General features: G+C 46.4%; 1 protein-coding gene across 1 annotated transcript in view; it reads right to left on the bottom strand.

The window, feature by feature from the left end:
- ZYG11B (zyg-11 family member B, cell cycle regulator) overlaps positions 1-26423 on the bottom strand; it is a 682105-nt gene that overhangs the window by 579230 nt on the left and 76452 nt on the right. Inside the window, exon 2 of the mRNA XM_069642180.1 lies at positions 15486-15651. Coding sequence (XP_069498281.1) covers positions 15486-15651 — 166 coding nt within the window. The remainder of the gene's footprint in view (positions 1-15485; positions 15652-26423) is intronic.

A 26423-nucleotide genomic window follows, 5' to 3' on the forward strand; every position in this document is an offset into this window, starting at 1 on the left:
AAAAAAAAGGGAAGAAGATCTTCTGAGGATGCAAGCACGTCCAGTCCCGAACGAGCAGAGAAAGGACTGATGGGCGATGTGCGGGGCGGGGCCAAGATGGGCGGTGTTACTCCCGTGTGCCGGGCCCCTCGTAGAAAGAGAGGAAGAACTAAAAAAAAAATGAAATTTTTGGATGCTTTTACAAAGCGCTCCGGTCACGTCCCAGAGGACAGAGGGATGTCCCATAAGGATGGAGGAAAGGGGACGGGACGTAGGAGTAAAACCTATTGCCAATCCTTACAACTAAATACAAAAGAGTGTGGGATAATCATGAGAAAGAAAGAAGTGTACACAAATAAGTCAGTAAGTGGTAGCCGGGGTTCTCCCTCCCCCACGTTTTGAGCACGGGACAATGTGGGATTCCGTAGTACAGCACACGCTTAAGCTTTTCCCAGCACGAGCCAACAGTTCTACTCTCAGCGATCAGGGCCTTTGGTGGTCAAGTCTCTTGTCTACAAATAGTCTCTTGCCTCAGAGGGCCGGATGTATCCAAATTAATAGAACAAAATTTGAATTTTGAAGAATGTCTTACGCGCACCAGACAGATTCAACTATTTTCAGGCACAGATAACTAATACACAGCACATGGAAAACGCAGGGATTTAACTATACCACTGTGTTGGAATTCTCTAAATAAAACAAGTTGACACCCTTTTTCTAAACAAGGCCAGCGACTCACAGGTTCTAATATCAAGTGGGAGTTGGTTCCAGAATTTTGGCCCAAACACTCCAAATCCTCTGTATTCCCTGGAAACAGGATTAGACCGTGGAACACAGGTAAAAAAAAAAAAAAATGTATCTCCAGAACCGAGATTTCTACTTGGGCAGTACCGGATAATCTTCTCTGCGAGATAATCTGGGGCAAGCCCCCTCAAGCTTTTATGGACCCGACTTGCCATTTTAAATTTGATCCTATCCTCCACCATGAGCCAGTGGCGGGATCCCTGCAACGTAGAGACATGGTCCCACTTCCTAAGGTGTCCGATTACTCGCAGCATTCTGAGCCTTCTGCAAACTAGTGATTTGTTTGGCTGGGACACCTGCTAGAAGGCTATTACAATAGTCTAGGTGGGGGTTAGTCATTGCCCCCACCACCACTGCCTTATCCTCTATTGGGATAAAAAGTAGCACATTCCTTAGAAGTCGTAATGCATGGAACACTGCCTTGACCTTTGCCCCCGCCTGTGCTTCACTGCCCAAGTTATCGCGCCATATGCAGCCCAAAATTTAAGTTTTTTTGGAGTAATGAAGCTGTACCACCAAAATCAACTGGGGCGTGGGGGGAATAGGTCTCTCTGCAGACATTTTATTCTTCGGACCAAACGTAACAATCAGTCTTCATTGTGTTAAACTGCAGATTATGAAGACATCCAATCATTAAGCTCATACATACACAGATTAATTTTCTCAAAAAAATCATAGATATTCTGGATCTCAATATAGATCCGAGTATAGTCTGCATACGAATGAAACCGCAGGCCATGCTTCTTAAATATGTACAAAATAAAGGATCAAGGGGGGACAGATGAACCCTGTAGCACCCCACAATCCAGACCCGCCATCTCAGATATTCAACCTTCCAGTACCACTGTGTCCTATCCTTAAGGAAGGATTCAAACCATTTTGTAACCAGTTCTGAGGCTTTCCCCACCTGCCTACTACGTTAAGGCATGACCGAGAGGTCCACAGTGTCAAAGGAAACATTCCTTTCCACATATACTTCCGGGCTCAGACCCCTTTCGAAAGTTAACTTCCCTCCGCCGGGTTCACTGTGGCTTGTATTTCACAAACAATCTTCTCTGACATTCACAAATCTTGATCTCTTTTTAAACAGTTCACTGTGGACATCCCTCTGCCGGGTTCACTCTCGTCACCACACTGTTCATTGGGACTTCAAGCTTTGCCTCCTTTCCATCGGCATCCCTCCGTCAAGTTCACTCTTACCAACTTTTGCCAAAGACACAGTGCGAGATTCACTTCCCTTAGCTTTACCTTCGTCTGCCGGTCAAAGACCTTCGACTGTACGGAGGATTTTGCTAGACCCCATATGACCACTTTGATACCTTTCTCCCCTTTCCCCAAGGCCTTCTGGAAACAGTAGTCTCAACAATAGGGTAATCGCTCAGTTTCTCGAGTGAGCACCCACATGGTGCCCAACTCTCGTTTTCCTATCACATTAACTTTTTTTGTATTTCTTCAATTAGCCATTTGCTACTTTTGTTCAACATAGTTCAGTTTCTTATTGGTTCTCACCTTAACTCACCGGTTGTGATGAACCTCTTAGCTTCCCTGGTCTCTGGAGTCAAGGCCAGTACCACAGTGGCAAGCGTCTCTCCCCGGCTTGGTTATCAGCGGAGGAGGGCCCAGTGTACCGTTGACATCTGCTGCAACACATGCTGGATATTGTTTGAGGCATTACGATTCCTTCCATTGAGGTTTCATGGGCCTGGCTCGGAAAGGGCAAGGATGCTGCTCTCCTAGTCACCCTCTCAGTTTGCGCGTCTTTCTCCTCTTCTTGAGCTGCTGTGCCGAGTTAACTCTCCCATCGTGCGGTCTGTCTTGCTTGTCTTGTGCTCTCGTCCTCCACCTTTTATCCAATTGGGGAAGGGAAAGGGCCGTCAGGTGTGTGTATGTGATCCTGGTCAATTGCCTGACTTTGCAAGGTGTTGGGACATGTCAGGTAAATGGCTCTGGTGTTTGCCCATCAGCTTTCATGGTTTGCAAAAGAGTTCTTATTAGGAAACTCAAGCTCTCCACCACCCCCTTTTCTATGTAGTAGGATAGGGAAGAGGGGTTATGAGAGGGAATCCCGTGTCTCACCAGTGTTCCCGCTCCACTCGCCGAGGACCCCCTCCCTTCCAGGTGATCCTCCTGCACTGGTCCAACCCCCAGGAACTGGATCCAATAGCGATGGCCATGTCCTGGACACCTGGATGACACAGCCCTGGGGACTAGTTAGCGAGACACCTTCAGGTTTCTCACTATGCCATGATGATTTCTATTAACGTTTATTCAAAGGAAAGATAAACCTCTCTGTCCTTAACTCTAATGGGTTTCCCTACCTAAACTAAAGAAACTCAGGTGCACGGCAGGAAGTCTGTGAAAGTCCAAATCAAAACCCAATCAAAAAGCTCCTACGCTATCGCGGTCACTGCAATAAACAATGAAGTTTGGGTTATCTTCGTGACCCAGGAGAATGACTTCTTGTCTTGGATGTAAAGTGTCTCAAAGACGCCAAGTCTTCTCAAAGTAAAAGTTCAATTAAATTTCCCAGTTTTTCATAAAAAACAAACAGTTCAAAAGGAGCCTCGTGGGTCTAGGAGAATGACTCCTTTCTCCTTGCTGGTGCCCCAATGTTCCTTCTGGTTTTCAATAGAATTTGTAATTCCTTCAAGGAGGTTTCACACACTCGGCTTTCTTTGTAGTCTTTATCCTGCCCCCACTGGGACGATAAAGAAGCTACCTGAATCCGTCTCGACTCTCCTGCACTACACTCTTGTGCAACTGCCCATGGAATTATGCTACGAAATGATTCACTACATCTGCTTCTACATGGCTTGCAGTCTTGAATCTTCCCAGCGCCCTCCTAGATTATACTTGTTCCCGTTACCGTCTCCCGGGGAACTCAGCAGGCTTTGTGGTTCCACTCTCCATTTCAGCTTCTTTCATGCCACTTCTGAGGCCTGCTTCTCTCCGTGGATAATTACTGCTGGTGATCTCTGCGTAGTTGTCAGACCCCTAGTCCACCACCGACCGGTCGCGCCACCGCCTTCCCGTCTCTCCAGGTCTACTGCGCCAGTTCTCGAGCGTCACACGGTTCATCTTTTTCTAACTTTAGAGACAAGACTCACTGCAGTTTCTCGAGGTCCAAGTTCACCTTTATGGGCTTCAATGCAGCAACCTCGCTCGCCGGGTTCTCCTTCTGGATGTGCAGCAGCTCTAGGCATACCAGAACTGCACGGGTCAGTGCCAGAAGTGTCAGAAGATGATCCTAGTCCTCCTTTGCTGTTCTGTTTAAAAAGCAGGGACGGCCTCAGCCTAATGTCAGTACAACTGACAACAGCCGATCGAGAATTCCTCCTGCTCAATTGTAGCATTCTCAAGCTCTTCTTTGTCCCGGTATTTTACAATAACCAATTCCGACAACCAGGCGGAATCCCATCGACACCGAGACCCATGCAAAGGAATCATTGAGAAGGGCACCAAAGACCAACTGCCTGGGTGGCGTCCCCGTGGATACCAGGTGAGCGTAACAGAACGCAAGGCCTCACATAAATAATCCACCTGGGCGCCATGGAAACATCAGAAATCGACCCAGGAGAGGCGGCAGGGCACCACATTCAATGGGGTTGAGGTGAATTCTATTTCTACCTAAAGAGCTAGTGCCCCAGTGAATGGGCCGGTGACGGAACTTGGTTGCAGCGCCCTTGGGGGGATTTGATACTCCCATTGGGGGCCGCCACCAATCCCATACACCTGGAAGCAGGGTTGAGTCACCAAGTAGTGCAATTCCATGCACTGCAACAAGTAGCCCCATAAAGATAATGAAATCCATTAAAGCCCTGATCAAACCATTTAAAAAGGGAGGGAAATGCTGCATAGAGGATCACTTAGAAGTGGTTCATGACATTTTTAAAGCCCTCCAGATACCTAAGGAACAGTACAGGCAGTATTTTCATTTAACTTTAGATGCTCCGACGGCTAGTGTCATAAGAGGATTGAATGAACAACAAAATACGACATGGGCAGAGTTTGAAAAAGAGATTAGGCGTCATTTTTCTCCTTTCCAGTCATTGCACGAGGCAAAGAAAGTCGCTTACACAATCACTGCTGGGCCTAATACATCCCCTCGCCAGTTTTTACAAGACTTAAAAAGAGCATTTTCTCGCTTTGATGTATTTTTACCCCAATTCCAATGATTTTAAAACTGCCTACTTCTATGGGCTACAGAAAGACATCATATCCCAATTGGTCCGTGAATTTGATCGTGACAAGTCCCTTGAATGGATTGTGCACCAAAGCACAAAACTATATGAGGTACTCTATTGTCAGGGTAGAGAAAGTGATACAATGAAAGATACTAGACCTAAATCTAAAGAACCCTCAGCAACAGCGATGGAAATCAGGTCAGCCAAAATGTCCCTTGAGTCTGCTCAAAGTCCAAGTAAAAATAATTTGGCACCTGAACAAAGGGGTAATCAACAAAAGTCATCACACCCTGCACCAATGTTTCAATCACATGATCCTAGTAATAGGGAGAGCTACATCAGCCCCAGGTACTTAGGAAATAGGCCCAGGGCAGGTAATCGACCTGATATGTCAGGTATGAACAATAACCAGAGACAAAATCAAGATCAAAGAAATGATGGTCCTTATCAGACATTGGGGACACAAAGCAGTTTGATCCAAATACCATGATATATGGTAATCAGGATAGACCCCAATATGTGGATCGATTTGCTGATAATGGGAATCAACATAGAGGCCAGTACCCACAACATGAGAGACAGGACATGAGGCAGAGCATAAACTCCACGTCAGTACAATGATTCCCCACCAGGGGACTACAACCAAAGGATGGGTGCACCCCGCTGCCCTCCACAAATGAATCAAGAGTCCAGGAACCATTCCAATAGAAACCATTCCCCTGAGAGGTATCAGTATAGGTCTAATCAGTGAGAAAACAACCAATATCGATCTAGGCCTCAAAGAGGATTCTAGAGAGATGGAAAGATTCCAGTGTCTCGAAGCCCAAGTGAAAATGTTAGCTGAGCAAATAGGAAAGCTCTGTACAGCACAAAAACAGTCATCAAAGGAGGGGGGCAGAAGGCCATAACAATGACCGGGGGACTTCTGAAAAGTGACCAAGTACTTATGATACCTGCAGTGCCAAAAAGACAGATTGCTCTGATGTAATTTTGCATAATGACTCCGAGATACCTAATGATTTAAAAGTGAAAATACCAGTAAATGAACATGTAACAGAAAATGCAAATAATTCTAAAAGAGAGGTACGGTTTAACCTAGAACTAAATCAAACATTGGAGATTTGTACAAATGAAATAGGAAAACCTGAAGATCCAAAAGAACAAAGACAGATTTAAGAAAAATGACTCATGCATGGGGAATACCAGTGAACCGGGAGTAAGTGGAGATGCTATAACTCCTTCCCTGGGTAATCAAAACAATGACCAAACACAGGCAGGAAAAGAAATGCTCAAAAGGAGGGTACAGGTCAATCACCTGAAGAATTATTTGAGCCACATATTTTTGAAGAGGTTAAAAGGGCTGGTACTTTACTAAATGATCACAAATGCACAAAATTAGACAATGACAAATTGCCAAGTGATGTTGTTACACATGTTCAGATGGAGGGTTGTAGTGTGACCTCTGATGATACCTGGATGGATGGACGAACAGTGGCCACACTCCAAAAAACCTCTGAACATGGGGAAATGAATAAAGTCTCTCACACAGAAATGGGCAAAAAGGAGGGAAAAATGTCGTCCCATTTACCAACGTGCTTAGCCAAAAGTGAAAAAGGCCCGAGAAAGGTGAGCCCTGTAAGAATTTGCATTTCTTATGTGTGTTAGAGGAAGTTGAAGACAGGTATTATGCTCCCATCACTGTAGAAGAAAAATGCAATACATTTGCAATGATTGACACTGGTGCACAGGCCACAATTATGTCTAAAGAATTGGTAAAGAGTATCAATGAAGGGAGATCCCTGCAGAATCAGGTTACAGTGAAGGAAAGTCAAGGTCCAGTGCATAATTTTAATGGGGAGGAGGTGCCTATCATAGGCGTCACTGAGGTTGACAAAGATAGGTAAAAACAGAATGAAACAGGAGGTATTGGTCACATCCATTTGTGAAATTCCATTTCTGATGGGAACGGATTGCCTGAAAAGGTTGTCTCCTCACAGATGGGGTGAATGGGGTACTGTGGTCCTTAACAAAAAAACCACTGAGACCTAAAGAAATAAAAATCACAAAACAGCAATATAAATGAATGTCACACCGTTGCCAAAACAAATGATGCAATGGAGGTATATCTCCAGAATGGTTGCATACCTAGCGTCACTGTTATATTAATGTGTCAAGATAAAATGCAGAGTGAAGATGAGAAACAATCTGTACAGATATACTTGGACCCAAGGAAAAGATGGCAAACTGCCATAGATGAGCACACATTACGCTTTTATTTAAAAGAGAAAACATGCAAACAGAATTTTACTCCTAAAGCAGATTCAGAAAAACACATCACCACTCTTGCTGAAATACACATGGAAGATGAGCAACCATGGGTTCACATTGGTATAAATGACTATTCTAAAACAATAAAAGCCACTTTAGCACTTGAACAGGAAAGGAGTTTCATTAATGAGAAATTGTTGCAAAAAATAATGGAGAAGGCCGAGATCCCGAAATTTAGAATTAAAAACCAATATGTCTCTGGTTTGGACAGTCCAGATTTTGAAAACCGAATTGCAGGAAGCTGCATGTTAAAAATTAGCATTGGGCAGAAAACAATTTACCATAATGTATGGATAGTGAGTGGAACACAGCATGATTTTTACATGGGCAATGATATAATGCACAGAATGTGTATGGTGTTAGATTTCCTTAATCAAAAGACATGGTCACGCCTAGGTGGGCGGGCCCCTGAATTTGAAGACAAAAGAAGGGCTTATCATTGCGCACAGCTGGTCCCATATGCAAATGAATTACAACTGAGGAAGGATACTATTATCCCTGCATTCACCAAACAGGTTGCAATAACACTGAAATGCAAAAATGGACAGCAGTTGAAAGATTCTGATCCATTTGTCGGTTTGAATGAATCTATAAAACAGCAAGGCCTGGATTGTGAATACATTCCATTGGTAGATATTGGTGAAGGGTCTGTAAAAATTATGGTGAATAATAAAGGTTGTCAAGATATTCATTTAGAGGAAAACTCCCCATTCGGAATGGCCATACAAAAATCACATTACACAGCAGATCTAAATAACATGGTGATTGGAAATATCCCTGAAAAGTATGTGGATGCCAAGGGTGAATTGCCAGAATACCTGGATTCTCAGCCCAAAGGAATATTTAGAATGCATTCTGTGCACCCTTATGATTCAAGTGAGACAGTGTGCTGTCATCAAGAGGATTGCATAACATTTAACTTAAATGAAAATGAAATAGAAAATCAGCCCATTGTAAAGCCGCCACTTTTAAATGTTTTGGCATATCAGCTTCCACTTCAGAGAGACACAGCCACACAGTTGGAGGAAAGCGCCGAGATTCCCCTACCAGAACATTTTCCAGAGTTCTCCAAAATGGTAGAGGAGCAGATTTTATCAGCGGATGCATGTGTCAACGATGAGGATAGAAATGAACGGAGGAAGATATTTATGGAGTTTAAAGATGTATTTGCAAAAGATGCTTATGATTGCGGTCTAACTGATTTACATGTGGTCACGCTACCGGAAGGGTGTAGCAGAAGCCCAGTATTTGTGCACCAGTATAGATTACCATTGGCATGTTTAGAGTCATTGGCAGAGATTATTAGTCGCGGGGAATCATCAGGCCCATTCATAGCACATCCAACAAACCTATTTTAGGTGCGTTAAAGCCAAATGGTCAATGGCGGCTATGTGCAGATTTGAGGGAGTTAAATAAAAGAGTGCCAGTATCCAGATGGCCACTGCCATTCATTGATCAGGGCCTAGCTCAGGTACATGGTTCAAAAGTGTTTACCACGTTAGATCTCACCTCTGGATATTGGTGCGTGCCATTGGCAGAGGAGATACAGAATGTATTTTCATTTGTTAAGACTCAATACGCATGCCCACCCTGCACCACACCCCCGACTGCCTCCTCAAAAACGCTCTGCAATTCCCCGTTTGAACACTTCCATAAAACAGCCCTAGATAGGATGGCCACCATCAACGCCAAACTCACCCTCTTGTCCGCCTGCTCTACCTGATCCATCTGCCCTCACCCCCTGAGAACCCTTCTTCCTGCTCCTTCAACCCCATCGCGAACGAGGAGTTTGCAAACCTACTATCAGTCAGTCGACGCTCCGGCTCACCACTTGATCCTTGTCCCACCTTGCTCGTCAAAGAAATCTCCACCTTCACCTGTGCGGGAGAACTGGCGAGATCCATTCTCAACGACTCCCTCACCTTCGCAGTAACTTCCCAAACACCTTCAAAATTGCACATGTCAAACCTCTGCTTAAAAAAGCATCCCTCAACCCTCTACTACAGGCCAATCACCAACACCAGATTCCTGGCAAAACCTATCGATGGCACTGCTTGCTCACAGCTCAATTTCTTAGTGGAATTCAACAACCTCATAGACCTGGCGCAATTTTTTGTAATTTTTGTATTTGTTTATCAATTGTATCGCGCACCAAACCTTGAGGTAACTGGGTGCTTGAAAACTTGGGTGTTACATACATAAGAGAAGAGAACAGCAGCAGCAATCAGGCTTCCGTCCATGCCATGGAACAGAAACCACGCTGATCTCTATCTGGGATGATCTCAAAGTGACAGCAGGCTCAGAAGGATGTGCAGCTCTTGTTCTTCTCGACCTCTCTGCAGCGTTTGAAACCATCAACAACATAATCCTCCTTGACAGACTGTACTCCTTAGGAATACACTATTCAGCTCATCTGGATCGCCTCATTCCTCTCTAATAGACAGCAAATCACGCTCCTCCCACCCCCAATTTAAATCTCTGCTGCATGCCCAGTAAATATTGGAGTACCCCAAGGTGCTTTTCCTCTCTCTTCAAACTTTAAGTGACCCTCCCACCCCCAAGATCATCCGTTCACACAACCTCACTGGCTACAACTATGCGGATGATGCACAATCATCCTGAGAATTCCCATATCGACCTCAGACTCCAGCCCTGACCTAATAGCATGCCCCTCAGACACTGACCGCTGGATGACAACTAATCACCTTCTGAACCCAAGTAAAACTGAAATCGTGGTATGCGGAAAATCGGACCAATTTCCCCATCCGACTCCCTGGCCACTCTTACTCGGCCTCCCCCCACGATCACCACTACTGTAAAAAAAAAAAACATGGCTGCACAATGGACTCAGACCTAAATATCTCATTGCATCAACAATACATCCTAAGCCTACCATTTCCACCTCAGACTCTTGAAGCGTATCTTCCCTTACACCTTACCTACCCAAACAGACTGGCTGCAAGTATGTCCATTGCCATGTCCAGACTGGACTATGCGAACTCCCTCTACCTGGGTACACCGGCCTATCAGTTAAACTCCAAAGAGTACAGAACTCGACCGCCAGACTACTTCTCACATTGGGACAAATGTACATCTCACTGGCCATCCACACCCTACACTGGCTCCCAATTGGATGCAAGACAATCTTCTAGAACATTGCACAAAGACGACCTACAGGACAAGATCAAGCCCTACCTCCTGTCCCACAACTTTCGGTCAAGCACTGCCCTCCTCCTAGTGGTCCCCACCTCCAATTCGACCAGGATCGGAGGGTCAGCCCATTCAAACCTGGCGCCAACCTTGCAGCATTCACTGCCTCCCCACATTAGACAAAGTGAAGATTACATGGCGTTCCGGAAGGCACTCAAAACCTAGCTCTTTGCCTAACCACTCGGCCTAACCACCAGACCTACCACCTAGACCGACACCTGGCGTGGTACCCCACTGACTACAGACCCGATCCTAGACCACGAGGCCGGACGATCTCCAACTCCACTACCTAGGGCCTCTGCCCAGACGTGAACTAAAATCGTAATGGCCACCCAACAGAATTCTGCCCCTGACACAATGTATTCATCACCTCATCCACAGGCACTTGGCACATGCTAAGGCCTAAAGCTAGCCATTGCCATTAATCATGGGTGATTGTGCTAGACTAATAACCCAAGCACCAACACTCTTGAGCTTGATCAAGGCCACGCAAAAATGATGCACCGCGCAATCAGCCCTAGAAGGCACCTGCCTGCTAACGCTACGCACCTGAAAATCCTAGAGCAGAACTAGATATCGGGGGGCCATCCAATAAGCTGCTAATCATGCCTACCATTGAATGTATATAACCGGTAATCTAGCAGAACTAGAAACCCATGCGCTAATCAGCACTTATGAACTTGATCACTGACCTGCAAATATGAACTATGCTATTAAACCAGGAATTGGCCTCACTTACTAATCCTACACATCTGGAAATCCCTAGAAAGAACTTAATCAAGGAACGCTCAAGCACTAATGTGTTGCTAATCCCAAATATCTGGGTATGTCCAAGTAGAAATACCCATCAGGGATCCAATTTAACAAACTGCTGTTCGAGGATAGCGTAGCAGCTATGCAGCAAGAACATGAACTTTGGGAATGATCTCCCCGTCACCACCCATCGATCTTCACCAAATAATTTGACCCATCAAGATACAGTATGATCCCACGCACTCGACAGGGACTGGAAGCTGAACAGAAACAAAGTCCCCCAGGAAAACACACAGACACTCAAACACACTAACTCTTGCCTCTGCACCAACAATTAGAATGTAACTCCATCCCCCAAATAATTCAGTCCATCTGCACACAACGTCACCCGTAAACATCAGCGCCGCCAGAAATAAGATACTATATTCTATTGGTCTTACTGCACACATTTTACTGCCCTTACACAGCCACTGCACCACAGCTAGTGCTAGTATGCAGCTACACATCACCTATTGCACACTGGCTGCACACATACAGAGCGCAATCTTGCACGTTGTATTACACTGCTCTCACCACTGACCTGGACAGCGGTCCCAGAGGGTGTTCAACCCACAGCGCTTTGGATTTACCAATGATAAAAGGCACTATACAAATGCCAAATAGCATAACATGCTCTTCATCAAATAGATCTAGGAGTGGGCAATAGTCTCTTTCCAGGCTCTATGGAATGGAATAATGGGTGTCCATGCATGTTTAACATTAGCTTTCATCACTATTTTTGGATAAACTATATAATGCTATCTTTTCTTGTGTTCTATTGTTACTATGGAACTTGTATTTCTATTGTCAGTCTATATATTCATGACATTTTTAGATTTTATCCTGTTTTTAATATTCATTTTGAATTATTGATAATGTATATTATATCATGTATTTGGTACAGATTTCTGCCTTTTCTGGCCAATATTTTGTGAAGGTTTCTTAATAAACCAACCACAATAAAAAAATATTTACTTTGGGTTTTTTTTCCCTGTAGATTTTCCATTGAATACAATTTATTTATTTTTACAAAATCACACTAAAACCAAAGACATCAAGGCGCTGTTACAAAAATGTGACATGTACATAAGGACAGTAGATCAGACAGACCATTTAAGCAAACAGTCACATTTTTTGTGATCGCCGCAAGGTCCAATATGACTGCTTAGCTCGCAGGGCTGGTGGGAGTAAGCTCAGTTGCTTGGCTGCAATAGTCGGGAAGCTTGAGCCACCCGCTTTTGCCTGTTGGAATTTGGGTTGGGTGAGACCGAGCATAAGCCGCTGTAATGGGTCTGGAAGACTTTGCTTTTTGTTATCTTCTGTGAAAGGTAAATGGGAGCCGCATTGGAAAGACATCTGTGTGCGAGATCGACAGGGTTTTAAATAGGATCCGTTCACAGATTGGAAGCCAACAGGCCTTTCTTCTTGAAGAGGTGAAATTTTCGAGTTTAGGGATGTTGGGAGCTGCTCACAGTGCATTATTCTGGATCACCAGTATCTTCCTAATGTGCTCAGAGGTGCCTGCGTAGAGAGTGTTACAACAGTCGGGCCCAGATACGATGATAGCTCGTGCAATTGCGAGGCAGCTGTCAGGGGATAAGAATGTCTAGAGGCATTGATCAGTTTTGTAGTGTCGTCGGCAGAGGAGGCAATGGCGTTCATGTGGCCGGTGAGTGAAAGGGTAACATCCAGGTGGACTCCCAGTATCTTCACTGAGGGAGAGACATGGATCAGAATGCTGTCAATATTGAAGGAGTATTGGGCAGCAAGCTTTACCGCCGAGGGACCTACCAGGAGGATATCCATCTTTTGATCATTAAGGCAGAGGCAGTGAGTGGCCATCTAGGCTTAAATGGTCGTGTAGGCAGTGTTTAGAGTAGCAGCGTGGTCCTGCTCGTTGCCGGAAGGGAGGAGTAGGATTTGGGCATTATCTGCATAGTTAGTATAAGATATGCTGATGGAGTGTAATAGGTCAAAAAGGGGTTTCGTAAAGATATTAGAGGGTCGAAGATACACATGACACGTGAGGTATCCCACAAGAGAAGGGTGCTGGAGGGGAGCTAGCGTCCTCAGCAAATCCCCCAATGGTTCCATCCTCCAGGAAGGAGCCGATCCACCAATCCACATGGTAGCCTCAGGTGAAAATTTGGCTGACACGGTTAGGTGGTGGCAGAGGATTTTGTGGTCGACCAGATTCAACGCTGCTGATAGATCAGGGAGTAGCAAAAGGGCAGGCCTACACATAATCATCACCTCATTACGCTGGTTCTTCAAGTCGAGTAAAGCAGATTATGTGCTGTGACCTGGGCGGAACCGCGACTGGCACACACTCAAGATGTGGTTGGTTTCCATGTAGCATTGAATTTGCAGATGGGCTTCTCTTTCCAAGAAGGGGACAGTTGTGATTGGACGGTAGTTGTTTGGGATTGTAGGGTCTAGGGAAGGTTTTTTTAATGAGTGGGAGAAAGAACCCAGGCTTCCTTGAGGCTGGTGGGGTCCACTCCGGCAGAGAAGGAGGCATTGATCAAGGTGGCTATGAAAAGGTGCAAGGGCATCGGAGCAGTCCTTCAGGAGGGCGACTGGACAAATATCCCCTTTGCATCTCAATGTTTTCAGGCCCTTTAATATGGTTTTGACGTCTGCGTCAGTGACATTGGTGAAGTGAAACATAGGAAGGCCTTTGTGGGTGGCAGTGAGAAGGGAGGGGATAGGCGAAGTCTGCTGTAGGGTTTTCAGAGTGGATTGCTTGAAGTCAATTTGTTTGTGAAGGGTGTAAATTGATAGGCAGTGATTATATTGAATCAAAAAATACATTAATAATGAATATTAAGTATCGAATTTGTTTAAATAACTAATTACTAATTCGCCTAATATTAAATAACGAATTATGCATGTTAACCTCACTGTCTGTAAATAATTATATAATTGTCATTTTAGAAATTAAACATAAGTTGTCATTTTATATTTGCCCGTTGGGTGTCGCTCGCATCAACAGCGTTTTCATTGCAACTTAACCGGAAACTATTATACGCCATTTCCTTCAGGTTTTCGGGTGCGATCAGTCGGGATGGAGTACTTACTGGTTTTGTTTTTTTGGAGGACAATGGATTCTTCAGGGTTTTTTCCTGGATTTTTAACAGTTTTGGACTTTACTTCAGATTTTTTTTTTTTTTTGGATGCCTATTTTTCTATTTTTTTCTGAACTCTGCTTGTTTTGGGTCAATGGACTCGTTTGAATTTGGTTTTTTGCAGCTTTGAAGTCTACATTGGTAAGTCATTTATTTTCTTATTTTTCATGATGTATGGTTTCCAATGGTTTCCATTATGAAGCCGTTTGTCTTTTTGGTTTAAAAATGTAAGTTAAAAAGGCACACTTTGTGGATAACACTGCTTCCAACGTTTAAAAATGAAGCACACTTTCCTTTAATTAACTCCCCGAATCAATTTTTTTGTGCGTTTTCCATTTTTTTTTCACCAGATATCGCTTGTGCAATCTGTAATTCTTTAATTAATTGGTCATTTCTAAAATGTTTAAAGAACCTCTGTAGTGTCGGATTAATGGTGCAAAATGTGTGGTGTTGACCGCTGTGCAGGCCTTCCATTGAATGGTTTGTTTTGGGGTTTTCTACGATTCGGGTAAATATCGATTCCAAATACTTTTGTGAAATTTGTCATGGTTGACGTACGTGGTTTTATATTTGATTAAATCTGTCACTTTTGGCAAGCATAGCATTTTGAATAGGAATGCACCAAGCCTCGTCTTTTGTGACAGTAGCAGGGGGGTTAGAGGGGGCTTCTAATTCCCAGAGGATTGTGACGATATCGCGGGTGATTGACTTTGCATTGCCGATTCTGGAATTGTATGTGGTAGAGTTGGCCAGGAAAAATCACTTGTTCGCAGCGTTTGGCCACTGTAGTGAACAACAGCTTCAGAGCATCTGTAGGTGATTCTTTCCATTTGGATTCTGCTAGCCGTTTGATAAAGATATTCTTTTTAAAAAAAGATTCAACTTAAGACAAACTGCTTTAAAAATACAATTTCAGAGACTTTGAAGTGCCGTTTTCAACAGAAAAGGTTTACCAAAATAATGCAATCTGTGCCTCAATTAAATTCTGCTTCTTTGTACTCAAAAACATTCAAAATAATGTAAGACATATAAGCAATGCTTATCAAAATTGCTATTTTACTCTGAAACGCCATCGTTTGGAGAAGTCGATCCGCCACTTCTTGCGGGAACAGTGTAGGCTCCTGAAAGCAAAACGTCCCATCTGGTCTTTCTGAACAAAACTTTTCAAGATTCGAACTCAGAAAATGTAAGCAGATGTCAAGCAAAGAGCTTGGTGAAGCCTCCTCCTATTAAAGAGAAAAATAGATTAGAGGTATTGTTAGAACTAGTGGAAATACGCTGGAGAAAAACAGCAAGCATCAACGAAATTAAGAGTGTGTGGCGATGGGTTGGGGGCAGTGTAATCATCTACTTTCAACAGAGGCACACTGGCAAGATTAGAGGCAATTAATATGTTTAGAGGGATAATTAAGCAGGAAGTAGAATTACCATTAATAGTTGCATAACTTTTAACAAACATGTTCAGTTTTGGAACTGTTCTTTTCACAGCTAAAGAATACCTCCCCATTTCACTGGATAGGTTTTACAAACCTAATCACTTTGTGTGGTCTCCTGCTGAGCGAATAAGCAGTATAATGATGTATAAAAGTTCAATGGGGGGAGGGGGGTTCTTGTTCTTGTGTGGATGGGACAGCAGGGTGCCCTAACCCTGCTGAAAAAGTACAAGAGATATAATGTACAAATAGAAAAGCAGCTATTCATCACATTATGCATATAATTATTTTTCTTAACAGACTAGCAGAACCTTGATGGACACAACAAATAGCCTATTAATTATATTAACTTATTTTGGTAATAATGTTTCCCCCTTTATATTTGTGGCTACTTAAAAAGGCGTGTACTTTTATAGTTCACTGAAACGCAACGAGTACTGGGCTTTTTTGGGATCATTTGTACTGTCAACCGCATCAACCAAAGCCTGCACAGAAAAAACGGTGTTTTGGCAGAATTGCTGTGCTGCATGAAAATCCGAACGTTTCCTTTTAACTTTATTTTATTGGCGAAAAGTGCCACCACTGTACGGTGTCCTTGCAGTATTGTTACACATTGAGCGTGGAACTCTTATACAGCAACAGGACAAGTATCAGGGTTGACAACCAAAGAATAAACTAAGCGGCCACAGTCTTCTCTAGAGTTTGCAGGGGGCAATCCTTACCTAAAACTTCAAAAGGAGTGATACTGAAGCTGGAGTCTGCCTTGACCAAAAAGAAGAAAAATGAAAAACAATCTAGAAAGATACCCTTATTTTGCCTTCCTACTACCCAACTCTGAATCACATATCTCATTTCCACAGTTGCACTACTTTTTCTGTTACACGTCTACCTCCGATTATTTTTCACTTTATCTTTATGATATGTGGCATTTATAGCGCGCCTGTACACAAGTGTTTCTAGGCAAGATAAGGAGGGGGAAACAAGGGAGGGCAAAATAACGACCTCACTAGGCCTGGTGTCATTCAGATCGCACAAGTGTGGGGCGGAGAGAAGGGGAGCAATGCCAGGGGGAGGGGTAGAGGGAAGTGCAATTAACTCAAGTGCAGCCAGTGGGTGGCTCATACGTGCAGAGAGAAGGGACTGTAGGGTTGCAGATACAGACCCTTAAGTACTGGGGAGCCCTGGAGGCAGTGCAAGGGCAACTGGACATGCAGGAGCCTGGGCCCCAGGTCAGAGGGTGACCAGTGCATGGAGCAGTCAGGTGCATCAGAAAGGGAGAGGAAGAGAGTTGCTTCCGGAACCGGAGGTGGTTCTGCTCAAGTTTGAGAGAGGCAGTGAGGCCCCAGCTGAGGAAATAGATCTGCCCCAAACTCTCTGCTTGGAGAAGCGTCTGACCCTGAGAGAGTTGGAGGCGGCCGAGCGGAGAGCTCGAGAAGGAAAATGTTTTGGAAGAGAAGGTTGGAGGTAGAGCGGTCCCAGGCCCCAGAAAGCCTTGTGGACAATGCAGAGGGTCTTGAAGTTGATCCTTGCAGCCCCGGGGAGCCAGGGAAGAGATTTCAGAGCTGGAGAGATACAATCACTGGGCTTGAGGCAAGTCTCGCAGTCCTGTTCTGGATACGTTGTAAAGGTCGAAGAGTAGAGTCAGAAAGATTTAGAAAGATGCTGTTGCAATAGTCCAGGCTAGAGGGGACCAGAGATCTGGCGACAGTGGACATCTTGGGGAAAGTGTGAAAAAGGAAGAATACCTCTGAGGAGGTGCAGCTGAAAGTTTGACTTCTTAGAGCCTCACAGTAAGATGCAGGAAGAGGGCCCAGTGTGGGCGGCCAGAGAGAGGAAAGGAGGGAGCGAGCATCCCAATGAGGAGGATCTCAGTCTTACTGGCATTAAGGCTGAGATCATTGGCGGCACATCATTCCTGAATTGCGGCCAGTCTAGTATGAGAGAAGAAGCAGAGGTGGCTGCGGGGAACCTGAAAGAGAGCCGAGTGTCATCCAAATAACATTGAAAATTGGAGCAGAAACTAGCGATCCGGTGGGCAAGAGGTGCCAGGTAGTGGATGAAGAGCCAGGGAGAGAGGTTAGACGACCCCCTCTCTCCACAAGTAGAGAGGCACGAGAGGAAAGACCCCAGTTGGATCGCAGAGGGTCGGTCAGAAAGGAGGTCAACCAGGCCAGCAATTTACAGCAGAAAAGCAATTCCATGACATTTCCCAGTATCCCCAGGGTAAAATGTAGTTTCAAAGATGGCCAGGTCCAAATTCCAATCAGTCCAGTCTGCAAGTCCACACCCAGAAGTCAACTCCTACTCTTTGCTGCTCAATGGCAGATCAGGTACTCGTGCGCACTATACCTGACTCGCTATATGACATGTCAGTTTAAAGTAAACACTAAAGAAACTATATCAGATTATTGACCCCCCCCCCTCTCCAATCAACACTGGTGACTTTAACCACTCCCCTCTCTATCCTATAACCGATATCCACTGACTAGCTCTCTTCTCCTTAACCACTCGCTCTCTTCTGTCCACCCATTCAAACGGTATCTTCCTTGACTTAATACTCATCATCTACTCAACTCTCAGACTTAACTGCGCCTTCTACCTCAGATCATTCTGTCTTTGCCTCAATCTCCACTCCTACCCCCACGCCTCTCACCATCCAGTCCTACGATTACCAAGTGCATGTTTTCCTCCTCCAAATGCCCCATCTACATCTCTCACCTACACCACTCTCTCTCCTCCTGTCGAAAATGCACTGTTCAAACATGTTCACTGGTGTCTGCCGAGTGGAGGCGCTGTTGCGCACAGAGGAAGATGGTGGCTTCTGTGTAAGCTCTGACAGACTTTGGTGCTGTAAACCGGGATAATCGCTTGTAATTGTCCCGATTCCCCATGAAACTCGAGAGGAGCCTGCAGTAGCACCCTCGGAAGACGCACAGAAAATTTGAGGCCAGACGGAGAAGGGATCGCCGAGAAATAAGCCCAGCAAGATCCCGCGGCGCGTGGAGAAGCGGCAACCGAGAGCGGCAGGGAGGAGCCCGGATCCAAACTTACGCGAGCAACGCAGGCGAGTGCGCTCGCGAGAGGAAGAACCGCGGGCGCTCCGAACACCGTAGAGCACCTGCGGACCCTCTCGTGAATGATCGGATGAACCATGAGAGGGGAAGAATTCGGATCGCACCACAACACAGAAGCGGGGAGGTAAGACGGGCCGCCCCTCCCCCGCCGATGCATGCGACTCTCCCTCCGAACGGAAGGCACATAGAGCGGCACTAAAGGGGGCATAAACCGAACACTACAGGCACCGGCAGAGGTATTGCATAGCTTCACAGTTTGGGGCGAGGTGTCCCCCCAAATTACAAGCGCCCCCTGAGATAAGGAAGTAGCACGAACGCTAGACAAGGTGCGATTCAAGACGCATAGATTGCCGCTTCATCTCGTAAACGAACGCAACCCACGCGCCCATCTCTACCCACGCGCTGTACAGACCACACAACCCTGGAAAAGGAAAGAGAACTAGAAAAAAATGCCTGCTGGTATACTGGCTAACGGTATCTGCGCCCTAAACACACTTTGGCAATTGTGGCACTCGCAGGACATATAAACACAGCAAGTGGAGCACTCCCATAAACGAGTCGGAACTTCCGGCTAATTCGACGACAAAGCAAGACGCACATCCCATTTAGAGGAAATCAGTGAGGACACTCTTGCGGAGAATTTAACATTGAATTCAACTGAATAGGTGACGATGCCCAAGAACTTTGGCCCCAAAAAGAACAGAGGCACATTAGACAAATATACAACCGCAATCCAAAAAGACACGGCATCTGAGGTCGAAGGGGAGATGGCAACGAGGACAATCAACCCCCTCCTGCAGCAATGATGAACTCTCAGGAAGTTTCACGGCCATGCAACAGGGCTTTACAACGCTCACCAAAAAACTTGACGGGATCACACCCAGTGTGGCCACCATGAAAGCCCAACTTGACAAGACCACCTCTCGTATGACAGAGGCTGAAAAAAGAATATCAGGCACGGAAGATGCCCTCGAAGCATTGAAATCCACAGTCTCCACTATGGCTATTGAACTGGGAACCGTGAAAACCAAATGTGAGGACTTAGAAGCGAGATCTCGGAGGAACAATGTTTGCAATATTGGGGTCCCGGAAGACGCAATTAAAGGGCCGATGGAAAAAGTGATAGAAGACCTCCTGCTCATGCTATTAGGGGATCCTGGATGGTCCCCGACGTTTATAGTGGAGAGGGCACACAGATCAGCGGCCCCGAAACCCAACCCAGGGGCTTATCCGAGACCGATCATTGCACGTATATTGAATTACAGGGACAGAGATCTGATCCTGAGAACCTCCAGAGAGAAACAGGAGTTAAGATGGGAGGCAAATATAATACGCATCTACCCAGATTTTACGTTGGCAGTCCAACAGGAACGGAAGCTCTTCAACGGGGTTAAGAAAATGCTACGAGACCGGCAAGTGCAGTATGCGATGCTTTACCCTGCCAGATTGAAAATCCAACACCAAAACAAGCCCTTTTTCTTCACATTTCCTGAAGAGGCGGCGAACTTTGTAGAGACACATATTCCTCCGAATAAGGAACGATCCGCAACTGATGGTGACTAAGATGGGTAAAAATGGCCACATTACCACCAGCACACCAAAGAAGCGAAACGGACATTAACAAGGCAGGCTCCACACGGAACTCTACACTAAGGTGCGTCGAAATTCAACTCTCAACGACTGTCAATAAGCACCTCAGACAGCACGATAAGAGAGAGTAACGGGACAAAACCGGAAATGACTAGACACCGGCAGCTGCACTGAAGACGCCGCAGCCCCCCCTGTAGTAGGTGCTTAAGATGTTTATGGGAGAGAAGGGATGGACAATCTATTGCACAGTTGAAGTTTGGGGAACTGTGAGGGTGGGGGAAGGAGGGCACACAGGGGATGTTGGGGGTTTGTTATGTACAAGGGGTGGAAAAAAGAAAAAGCACACAGGGGAATGGCACGTTTGTACTAAAGCACACAACGGGAGGCTACTGGAGCACAAACCAAAAGAAATACGTAAGAGACAATGGGTAAACTAAACAGAGATGATATAAATGCGATAAGCTGGAATGTATGGGGCCTTGGGTCTAAGATAAAGAGGAGAAAGATCATGGCATATCTAAACAGACAAGCTGCTAAAATCATCTTCCTTCAAGAGACATATTGGTTCAGGACAGAGAACATGTGATACCTAATTGGGGCTCTTATCAATATTTCACCACATATTCCAGGCGAGCGAGAGGGGTCGCAATATTACTGCATAAAACATTACCATTCCAGCTAATAAAGGCAGAATGCGACCCGGAAGGGAGATATGTGCTACTACATGGCAATCTATGTGACAAAGAAATAGTTTTCCTAAACATATATAGCCCAAACGTAGACCAACCAGATTTCTATGCATCGATCTTCGAGAAACTAGCAAGCTTCCCAACGGCACAAGTGATCTGTGGTGGGGACTTCAACACTATCTTAAATGTACAACTCGATCGCACCTCCACTCAACCTAGGTCATTAACTAAAGCTGCCCAGTCAATCCTCACATATATGTCAGACCTGATATTGAGGGATGTCTGGAGAGCACTACACCCAGACACGAGGGAATATACATACTATTCTTCAGTCCATGATGATATGCATTCCAGAATAGATCTATGGCTACTGGACCCGGGCAGCATGACATGGGTCACAAACTCCCAGATTCACCCTAGGACCTACTCTGACCACTCTCCGATACAACCAACACTGAGAATCCCAGATAAGACACATTTCCGTCCACCATGGAGATTTAAGCCGGAGGCACTGAGAGATCTAGTTTATATTATATTATATTGAATTCAATGGAACAACACATACAGGAATATTTTGACTTAAACGAAAACTCGGTCTCAACTCAGGCTACTTTATGGCAAGCATTTAAAGTGTGCATCAGGGGGCAGTCGATAGCTATAGAAGGGGGAATCATGAAAGATATTAGGGGACTGGTAACCCCGACTTGAGTCACACATAGCCGCCCTACAGGCCCAATATGCGATCACTCCATCGCCCCAAATTAGCTTAGAGATCAAAAACACGCTTGATGAATACATCGAGGCAGCAGACCAAGAGGTCAGATACTTCGATAGACCAGTGGCAGCACGCAGGTATGGAGAAGGGGAAAGGCCAGGGAGGCTATTGGCTAGGACAGTGCGAGGTGAAAGGGGCCCCACGACTATACCCTGTATACGAACGACGGATGGTTCAGTGACCACTGATCAGACAAAATGGAAGGACACATTTTATGCATTCTACAAAGACCTATACTCTTCACAGAGCACTGTCACAGAACCCGAAATAGAACAATATCTTTCCCGAATACCCACGACCCTCATAGCAGATGCCACTAGGGAATCGCTGGAAGAACCCATCAATGAGGCTGAGATAATAGAAGCAATCAAAGCACTCCCCAGTGGGAAGTCGCCGGGCACAGACGGGTTGGGAGCCGAGTTCTACAAAGAATTCAGTCATCTGCTAGCGCCCAGACTTCATGCAACATGGATAGAAGCGATACAAAAAGGAGCGCTCCCAGAAACCACAAGAGAGGCAATAATAACACTGCTACTCAAACCGGGGAAGGCTCCCGAAGACTACGGGTCATATCGACCACTCTTTAATAAACACGGACGCTAAGATCTTAGCAAAGATTCTGGCCATTAGACTCGCACCGCTGATGCAGTATATGGTTCATGAGGACCAGGCAGATCCACAGCAACTAACATAAGACGATGTCACCACATCATCTCCACCATCTTCCCCCCCTCTCCCCCGAGACCCAAGCGATAGCAGTCTCTCTAGACATGAGGAAAGCGTTCGATACAGTTTCCTGGCCCTTTCTCTTTGGGGTGCTGCGAAACTATGGGTTTGGCCCGCAATTCATAAAATTGATCAAAATATTATACACACGACCCCAAGCGAGGATTAGGATCAACGGAACACTCCCAGAGGTCCTGGAACTGCTGGGTGGTACGAGACAGGGTTGCCCACTATCCCCGCTCCTTTTTGCTTTAATAATAGAACCAATAGCAGACATACTTAGATCACGCTACAACACGTTTGGGATCCAGAGCGGCGGTAAACTGCATGTAATAACACTATTGTCATGCTGGGATGTACGTGAAGACTGCGTACCTGTTTTCTTTGATGTGGATCTTGTTGGGGCCGCCAGGCTGCAGCCAGCTGAATGACGAGTGTGTGACTCGGGGAACCCGCCTCTCCACCACCCAAATGGTACAGGGTGGAGGATGGACAGACTCCCAGCGTCACGGAAGGCACTCTCCTGATTTACGTGACGGTGGGACTGTGCAAGCACAGACAGGAGAGGCAGCAGTCAGGTTGAAGATTTCGGAACAAGGTGAAGTCCAAGGTGAACGCGGGATCACACCAAACAAAGACTAAGTCGGGGCACCAATCCGCAGGAAGACACTTTCAGGCGAACTTCAGGTAGCTGGTTTGGAGATGGCTGACTAGCCCGATGGTCTGTAGATCCAAAAAGGACGAGGCACCAGGCAGGACCAGACAGAAAAAGGGGAACCAGATAGGGAAGGGAAACCAACAAAAGGGGAAGCCCAAAGAATAAGGAAAAAGATAAAGGCCCAATTGGTCCCAGGAGAGTCAGAGGGGAAACTGGAGCCAAGGGAACCCAGGGCGAGAACAAGGAACCCAGGCGACTGGAGGTCAAGTAGGGCAAGTGGGACCAAAGAGACCCTTGGGCAAAACTGCGCACCCAGGCAGGCAGAAGGCAAGCAGGACAAAAAGGACCCAGGGTAAACCAGGGTTGAGCAGGGCACCCAGGCAGGCTGGAGGCAAGGCAAGGCAAATGGGCCCAAGAGGACCCAGGGTTGAGCAGGGCACCCAGGCAGGCTGGAGGCAAGGCAGGGTAAATGGGCCCAAGAGGACCCAGGGCTGAGCAGGGCACCCAGGCAGGCTGGAGGCAAGGCAGGGTAAATGGGCCCAAGAGGACCCAGGGCTGAGCAGGACACCTAGGCAGGCTGGAGGCAAGGCAAGGCGAAAGCAGGTAACACAGGAAACCAGGAGCGAGTAACACGAACGAAGCTTCCGCGTTGAGACGCGGTTGGCTTCTGCTTGCGGTTCCCTTTTATGGGCCGCCGGCACCCGCGAGGCCTGAAACGCAAGCCGTTTCATCTCCAGGTGCCGGCGGACCCGAAACGAGGCTTGGAAGGCAAGCCCTTCCCAACGCGCAGGCCCAATCTACGGCGCATGCGCGGAACCGAGACAGCGGTTTCCCGCGCATGCGCCGCAACCCTCCAGCAGCGGTTCCAGAAGCTCTCCTCCTGGCGGCTCCCCAGGCGCGAAAGCGCGGGTAGATCCGCCAGGAGGGAGAAGGGAGAGCGATCGCAACGGATCTCGGTTTCCCCAAAAGTGGCGTGACACTATGCCCCCTCCCAGGAAGACCCGGGGCCCCGGGTTTCCAAGGAAACTGATCATAGAACTCTCGCACCAGGCGGGGAGCGTGCACATGCTGACGACCATCCCAAGTACGATCACAAGCCGGGTACCCTTTCCAATCCACCAAGAAATGAAGCACCCCCCCCTGCGATAGCGGGCATCGCAAATCCCCTGAACCTCCAATTCCGGGACCCCTTGGACGAGGACAGAGGCAGGGCGAGGGCAGGACCGACCATAGGGATCGGCCACATAGGACTTCAAAAGAGAGACATGGAAAACAGGGTGTACATGCCAAGAGGGAGGCAACTGGAGACGGAAGGCTACGGAGGATAACCGTTCGGTTATCGTGAATGGACCAAAATACCGGGGAGCTAGTTTAACCGGTAAATTGCGAAGTGGCAGGTTTTTGGAGGACAGCCACACCTTATTCCCCACTTGAAAATCTGGTTCCAAACTCCTTTTCCTGTCAGCCTGGGCCTTCATCCGTTCCTTGGCTCTCTTCAGGATCTCACGTGCCAATTCTTGTTGTCGTTGAATGGTTGAGACCAGGACATCAGCAGATGGAACAGTACTGGTGGGCACGGGATGAAACGTCACCAATTTGGGATGTTGACCAGTAGAGCAGAAGAATGGGCTGATTCCAATGGAAGCATGAACAGTGTTGTTGTAGGATACTTCTGCGAGATCTAAGCATGCCTTCCAGTTGGACTGAGTCGCGTTGGCAAAACAACGGAGGTACTCCTCCAGGGTCTGATTGGTCCTTTCGGTAAGCCCGTTGGTCTGCGGGTGATAACCAGAACTCAATGCTCTACGTATACCCAGATGACTACACACCTTGTTCCAAAAAGCTGAAAGATATTGAGAACCACGATCCGAGATTATCTTTTCTGGGAGACCATGTAATCGATAGATTTCGTGGAGAAAGACTGAAGCCATCTGAGCAGCCGTAGGGATCTTGTGGAATGGGATGAAATTAGCATATTTGGTGAAGCTGTCGACCACAACCATGATGCAAGTATACCCGTCAGAGGGAGGTAGATCAACCACAAAATCAGTGGCGATAGTATGCCATGGGTATGGTGCTAATTCAGTTGGTACCAGCAATCCCAGAGGCCGTCTCCTTGGGACCTTACATTGGGCACAAACGGGACAACTCTCGATGTATCTCGGAACGTCGTTAGCCCACCTTGGCCACCAAAATTGTCAGGATATCAGTTCACGTGTAGCTCTTATCCCTCGATGCCCTCCAATGGGTGAATCATGAAACCCATGCAATATGCCCTCTCGAATCGTACCCTCGGGAATGTAAAGCCTCTTCCGGAAAAACAGGAGTCCATCTTGTTCCGATACGGACTCACGCCGAAGAAGGGCCGATCTAGCAGGATCCGTCCCGGTGGCGTCAGCGATAGACTGTAGATGAGATGACCAGGCCAATAAGAAATGTTGAGGGGAAATCAGTGGCTGATCCAAGCTGGGCGTTTCTTCCTCTTTTTCCAGGGATCGAGAGAGAGCGTCCGCTTTCAAGTTAGCAGTTCCTGGAATGTATGTAACGTGAAACACAAATGGGGAGAAAAAGAAGGCCCACCTAGCCTGTCGGGGTGTTCGGCATTGCAAGGAGCGTAGATACTGCAGGTTGCGATGATCAGTACGAACCTCCACCGAAAAACGGGCTCCAAGTAAATGATGCCTCCATTCCTCAAACGCGGTTTTTATAGCCAAAAGTTCCCGCTGGATAACCGCATAATTCCTTTCACTGGGACTCAGCTTGCGTGAGAAGTAGGCCACCGGATGTTCAACAGAGGTTTCTGGATCTTTCTGCAGAAGAACTGCACCAACAGCAAAGTTCGACGCATCTGCTTCTACGATATAAGGTAGATCATCCTGAGGGTGGCGCAGAATCGGGGCGGCCATGAAGGCCGACTTCAAGGTGTCAAATGCCTGAGAAGCGAGAGAATCCCACCTGAAAGTGATCTTACTGCTGGTCAGCCTGGTAAGGGGCGCTGAGATTTGAGAGAACAGTGGGATAAAGCGCCGGTAAAAGTTTGCGAATCCCAAAAA

The sequence above is a fragment of the Ambystoma mexicanum genome, chromosome 1q (genome assembly GCF_040938575.1).
Source record: "Ambystoma mexicanum isolate Mex_15411 chromosome 1q, UKY_AmexF1_1, whole genome shotgun sequence".
Lineage (NCBI taxonomy): Eukaryota > Metazoa > Chordata > Amphibia > Caudata > Ambystomatidae > Ambystoma > Ambystoma mexicanum.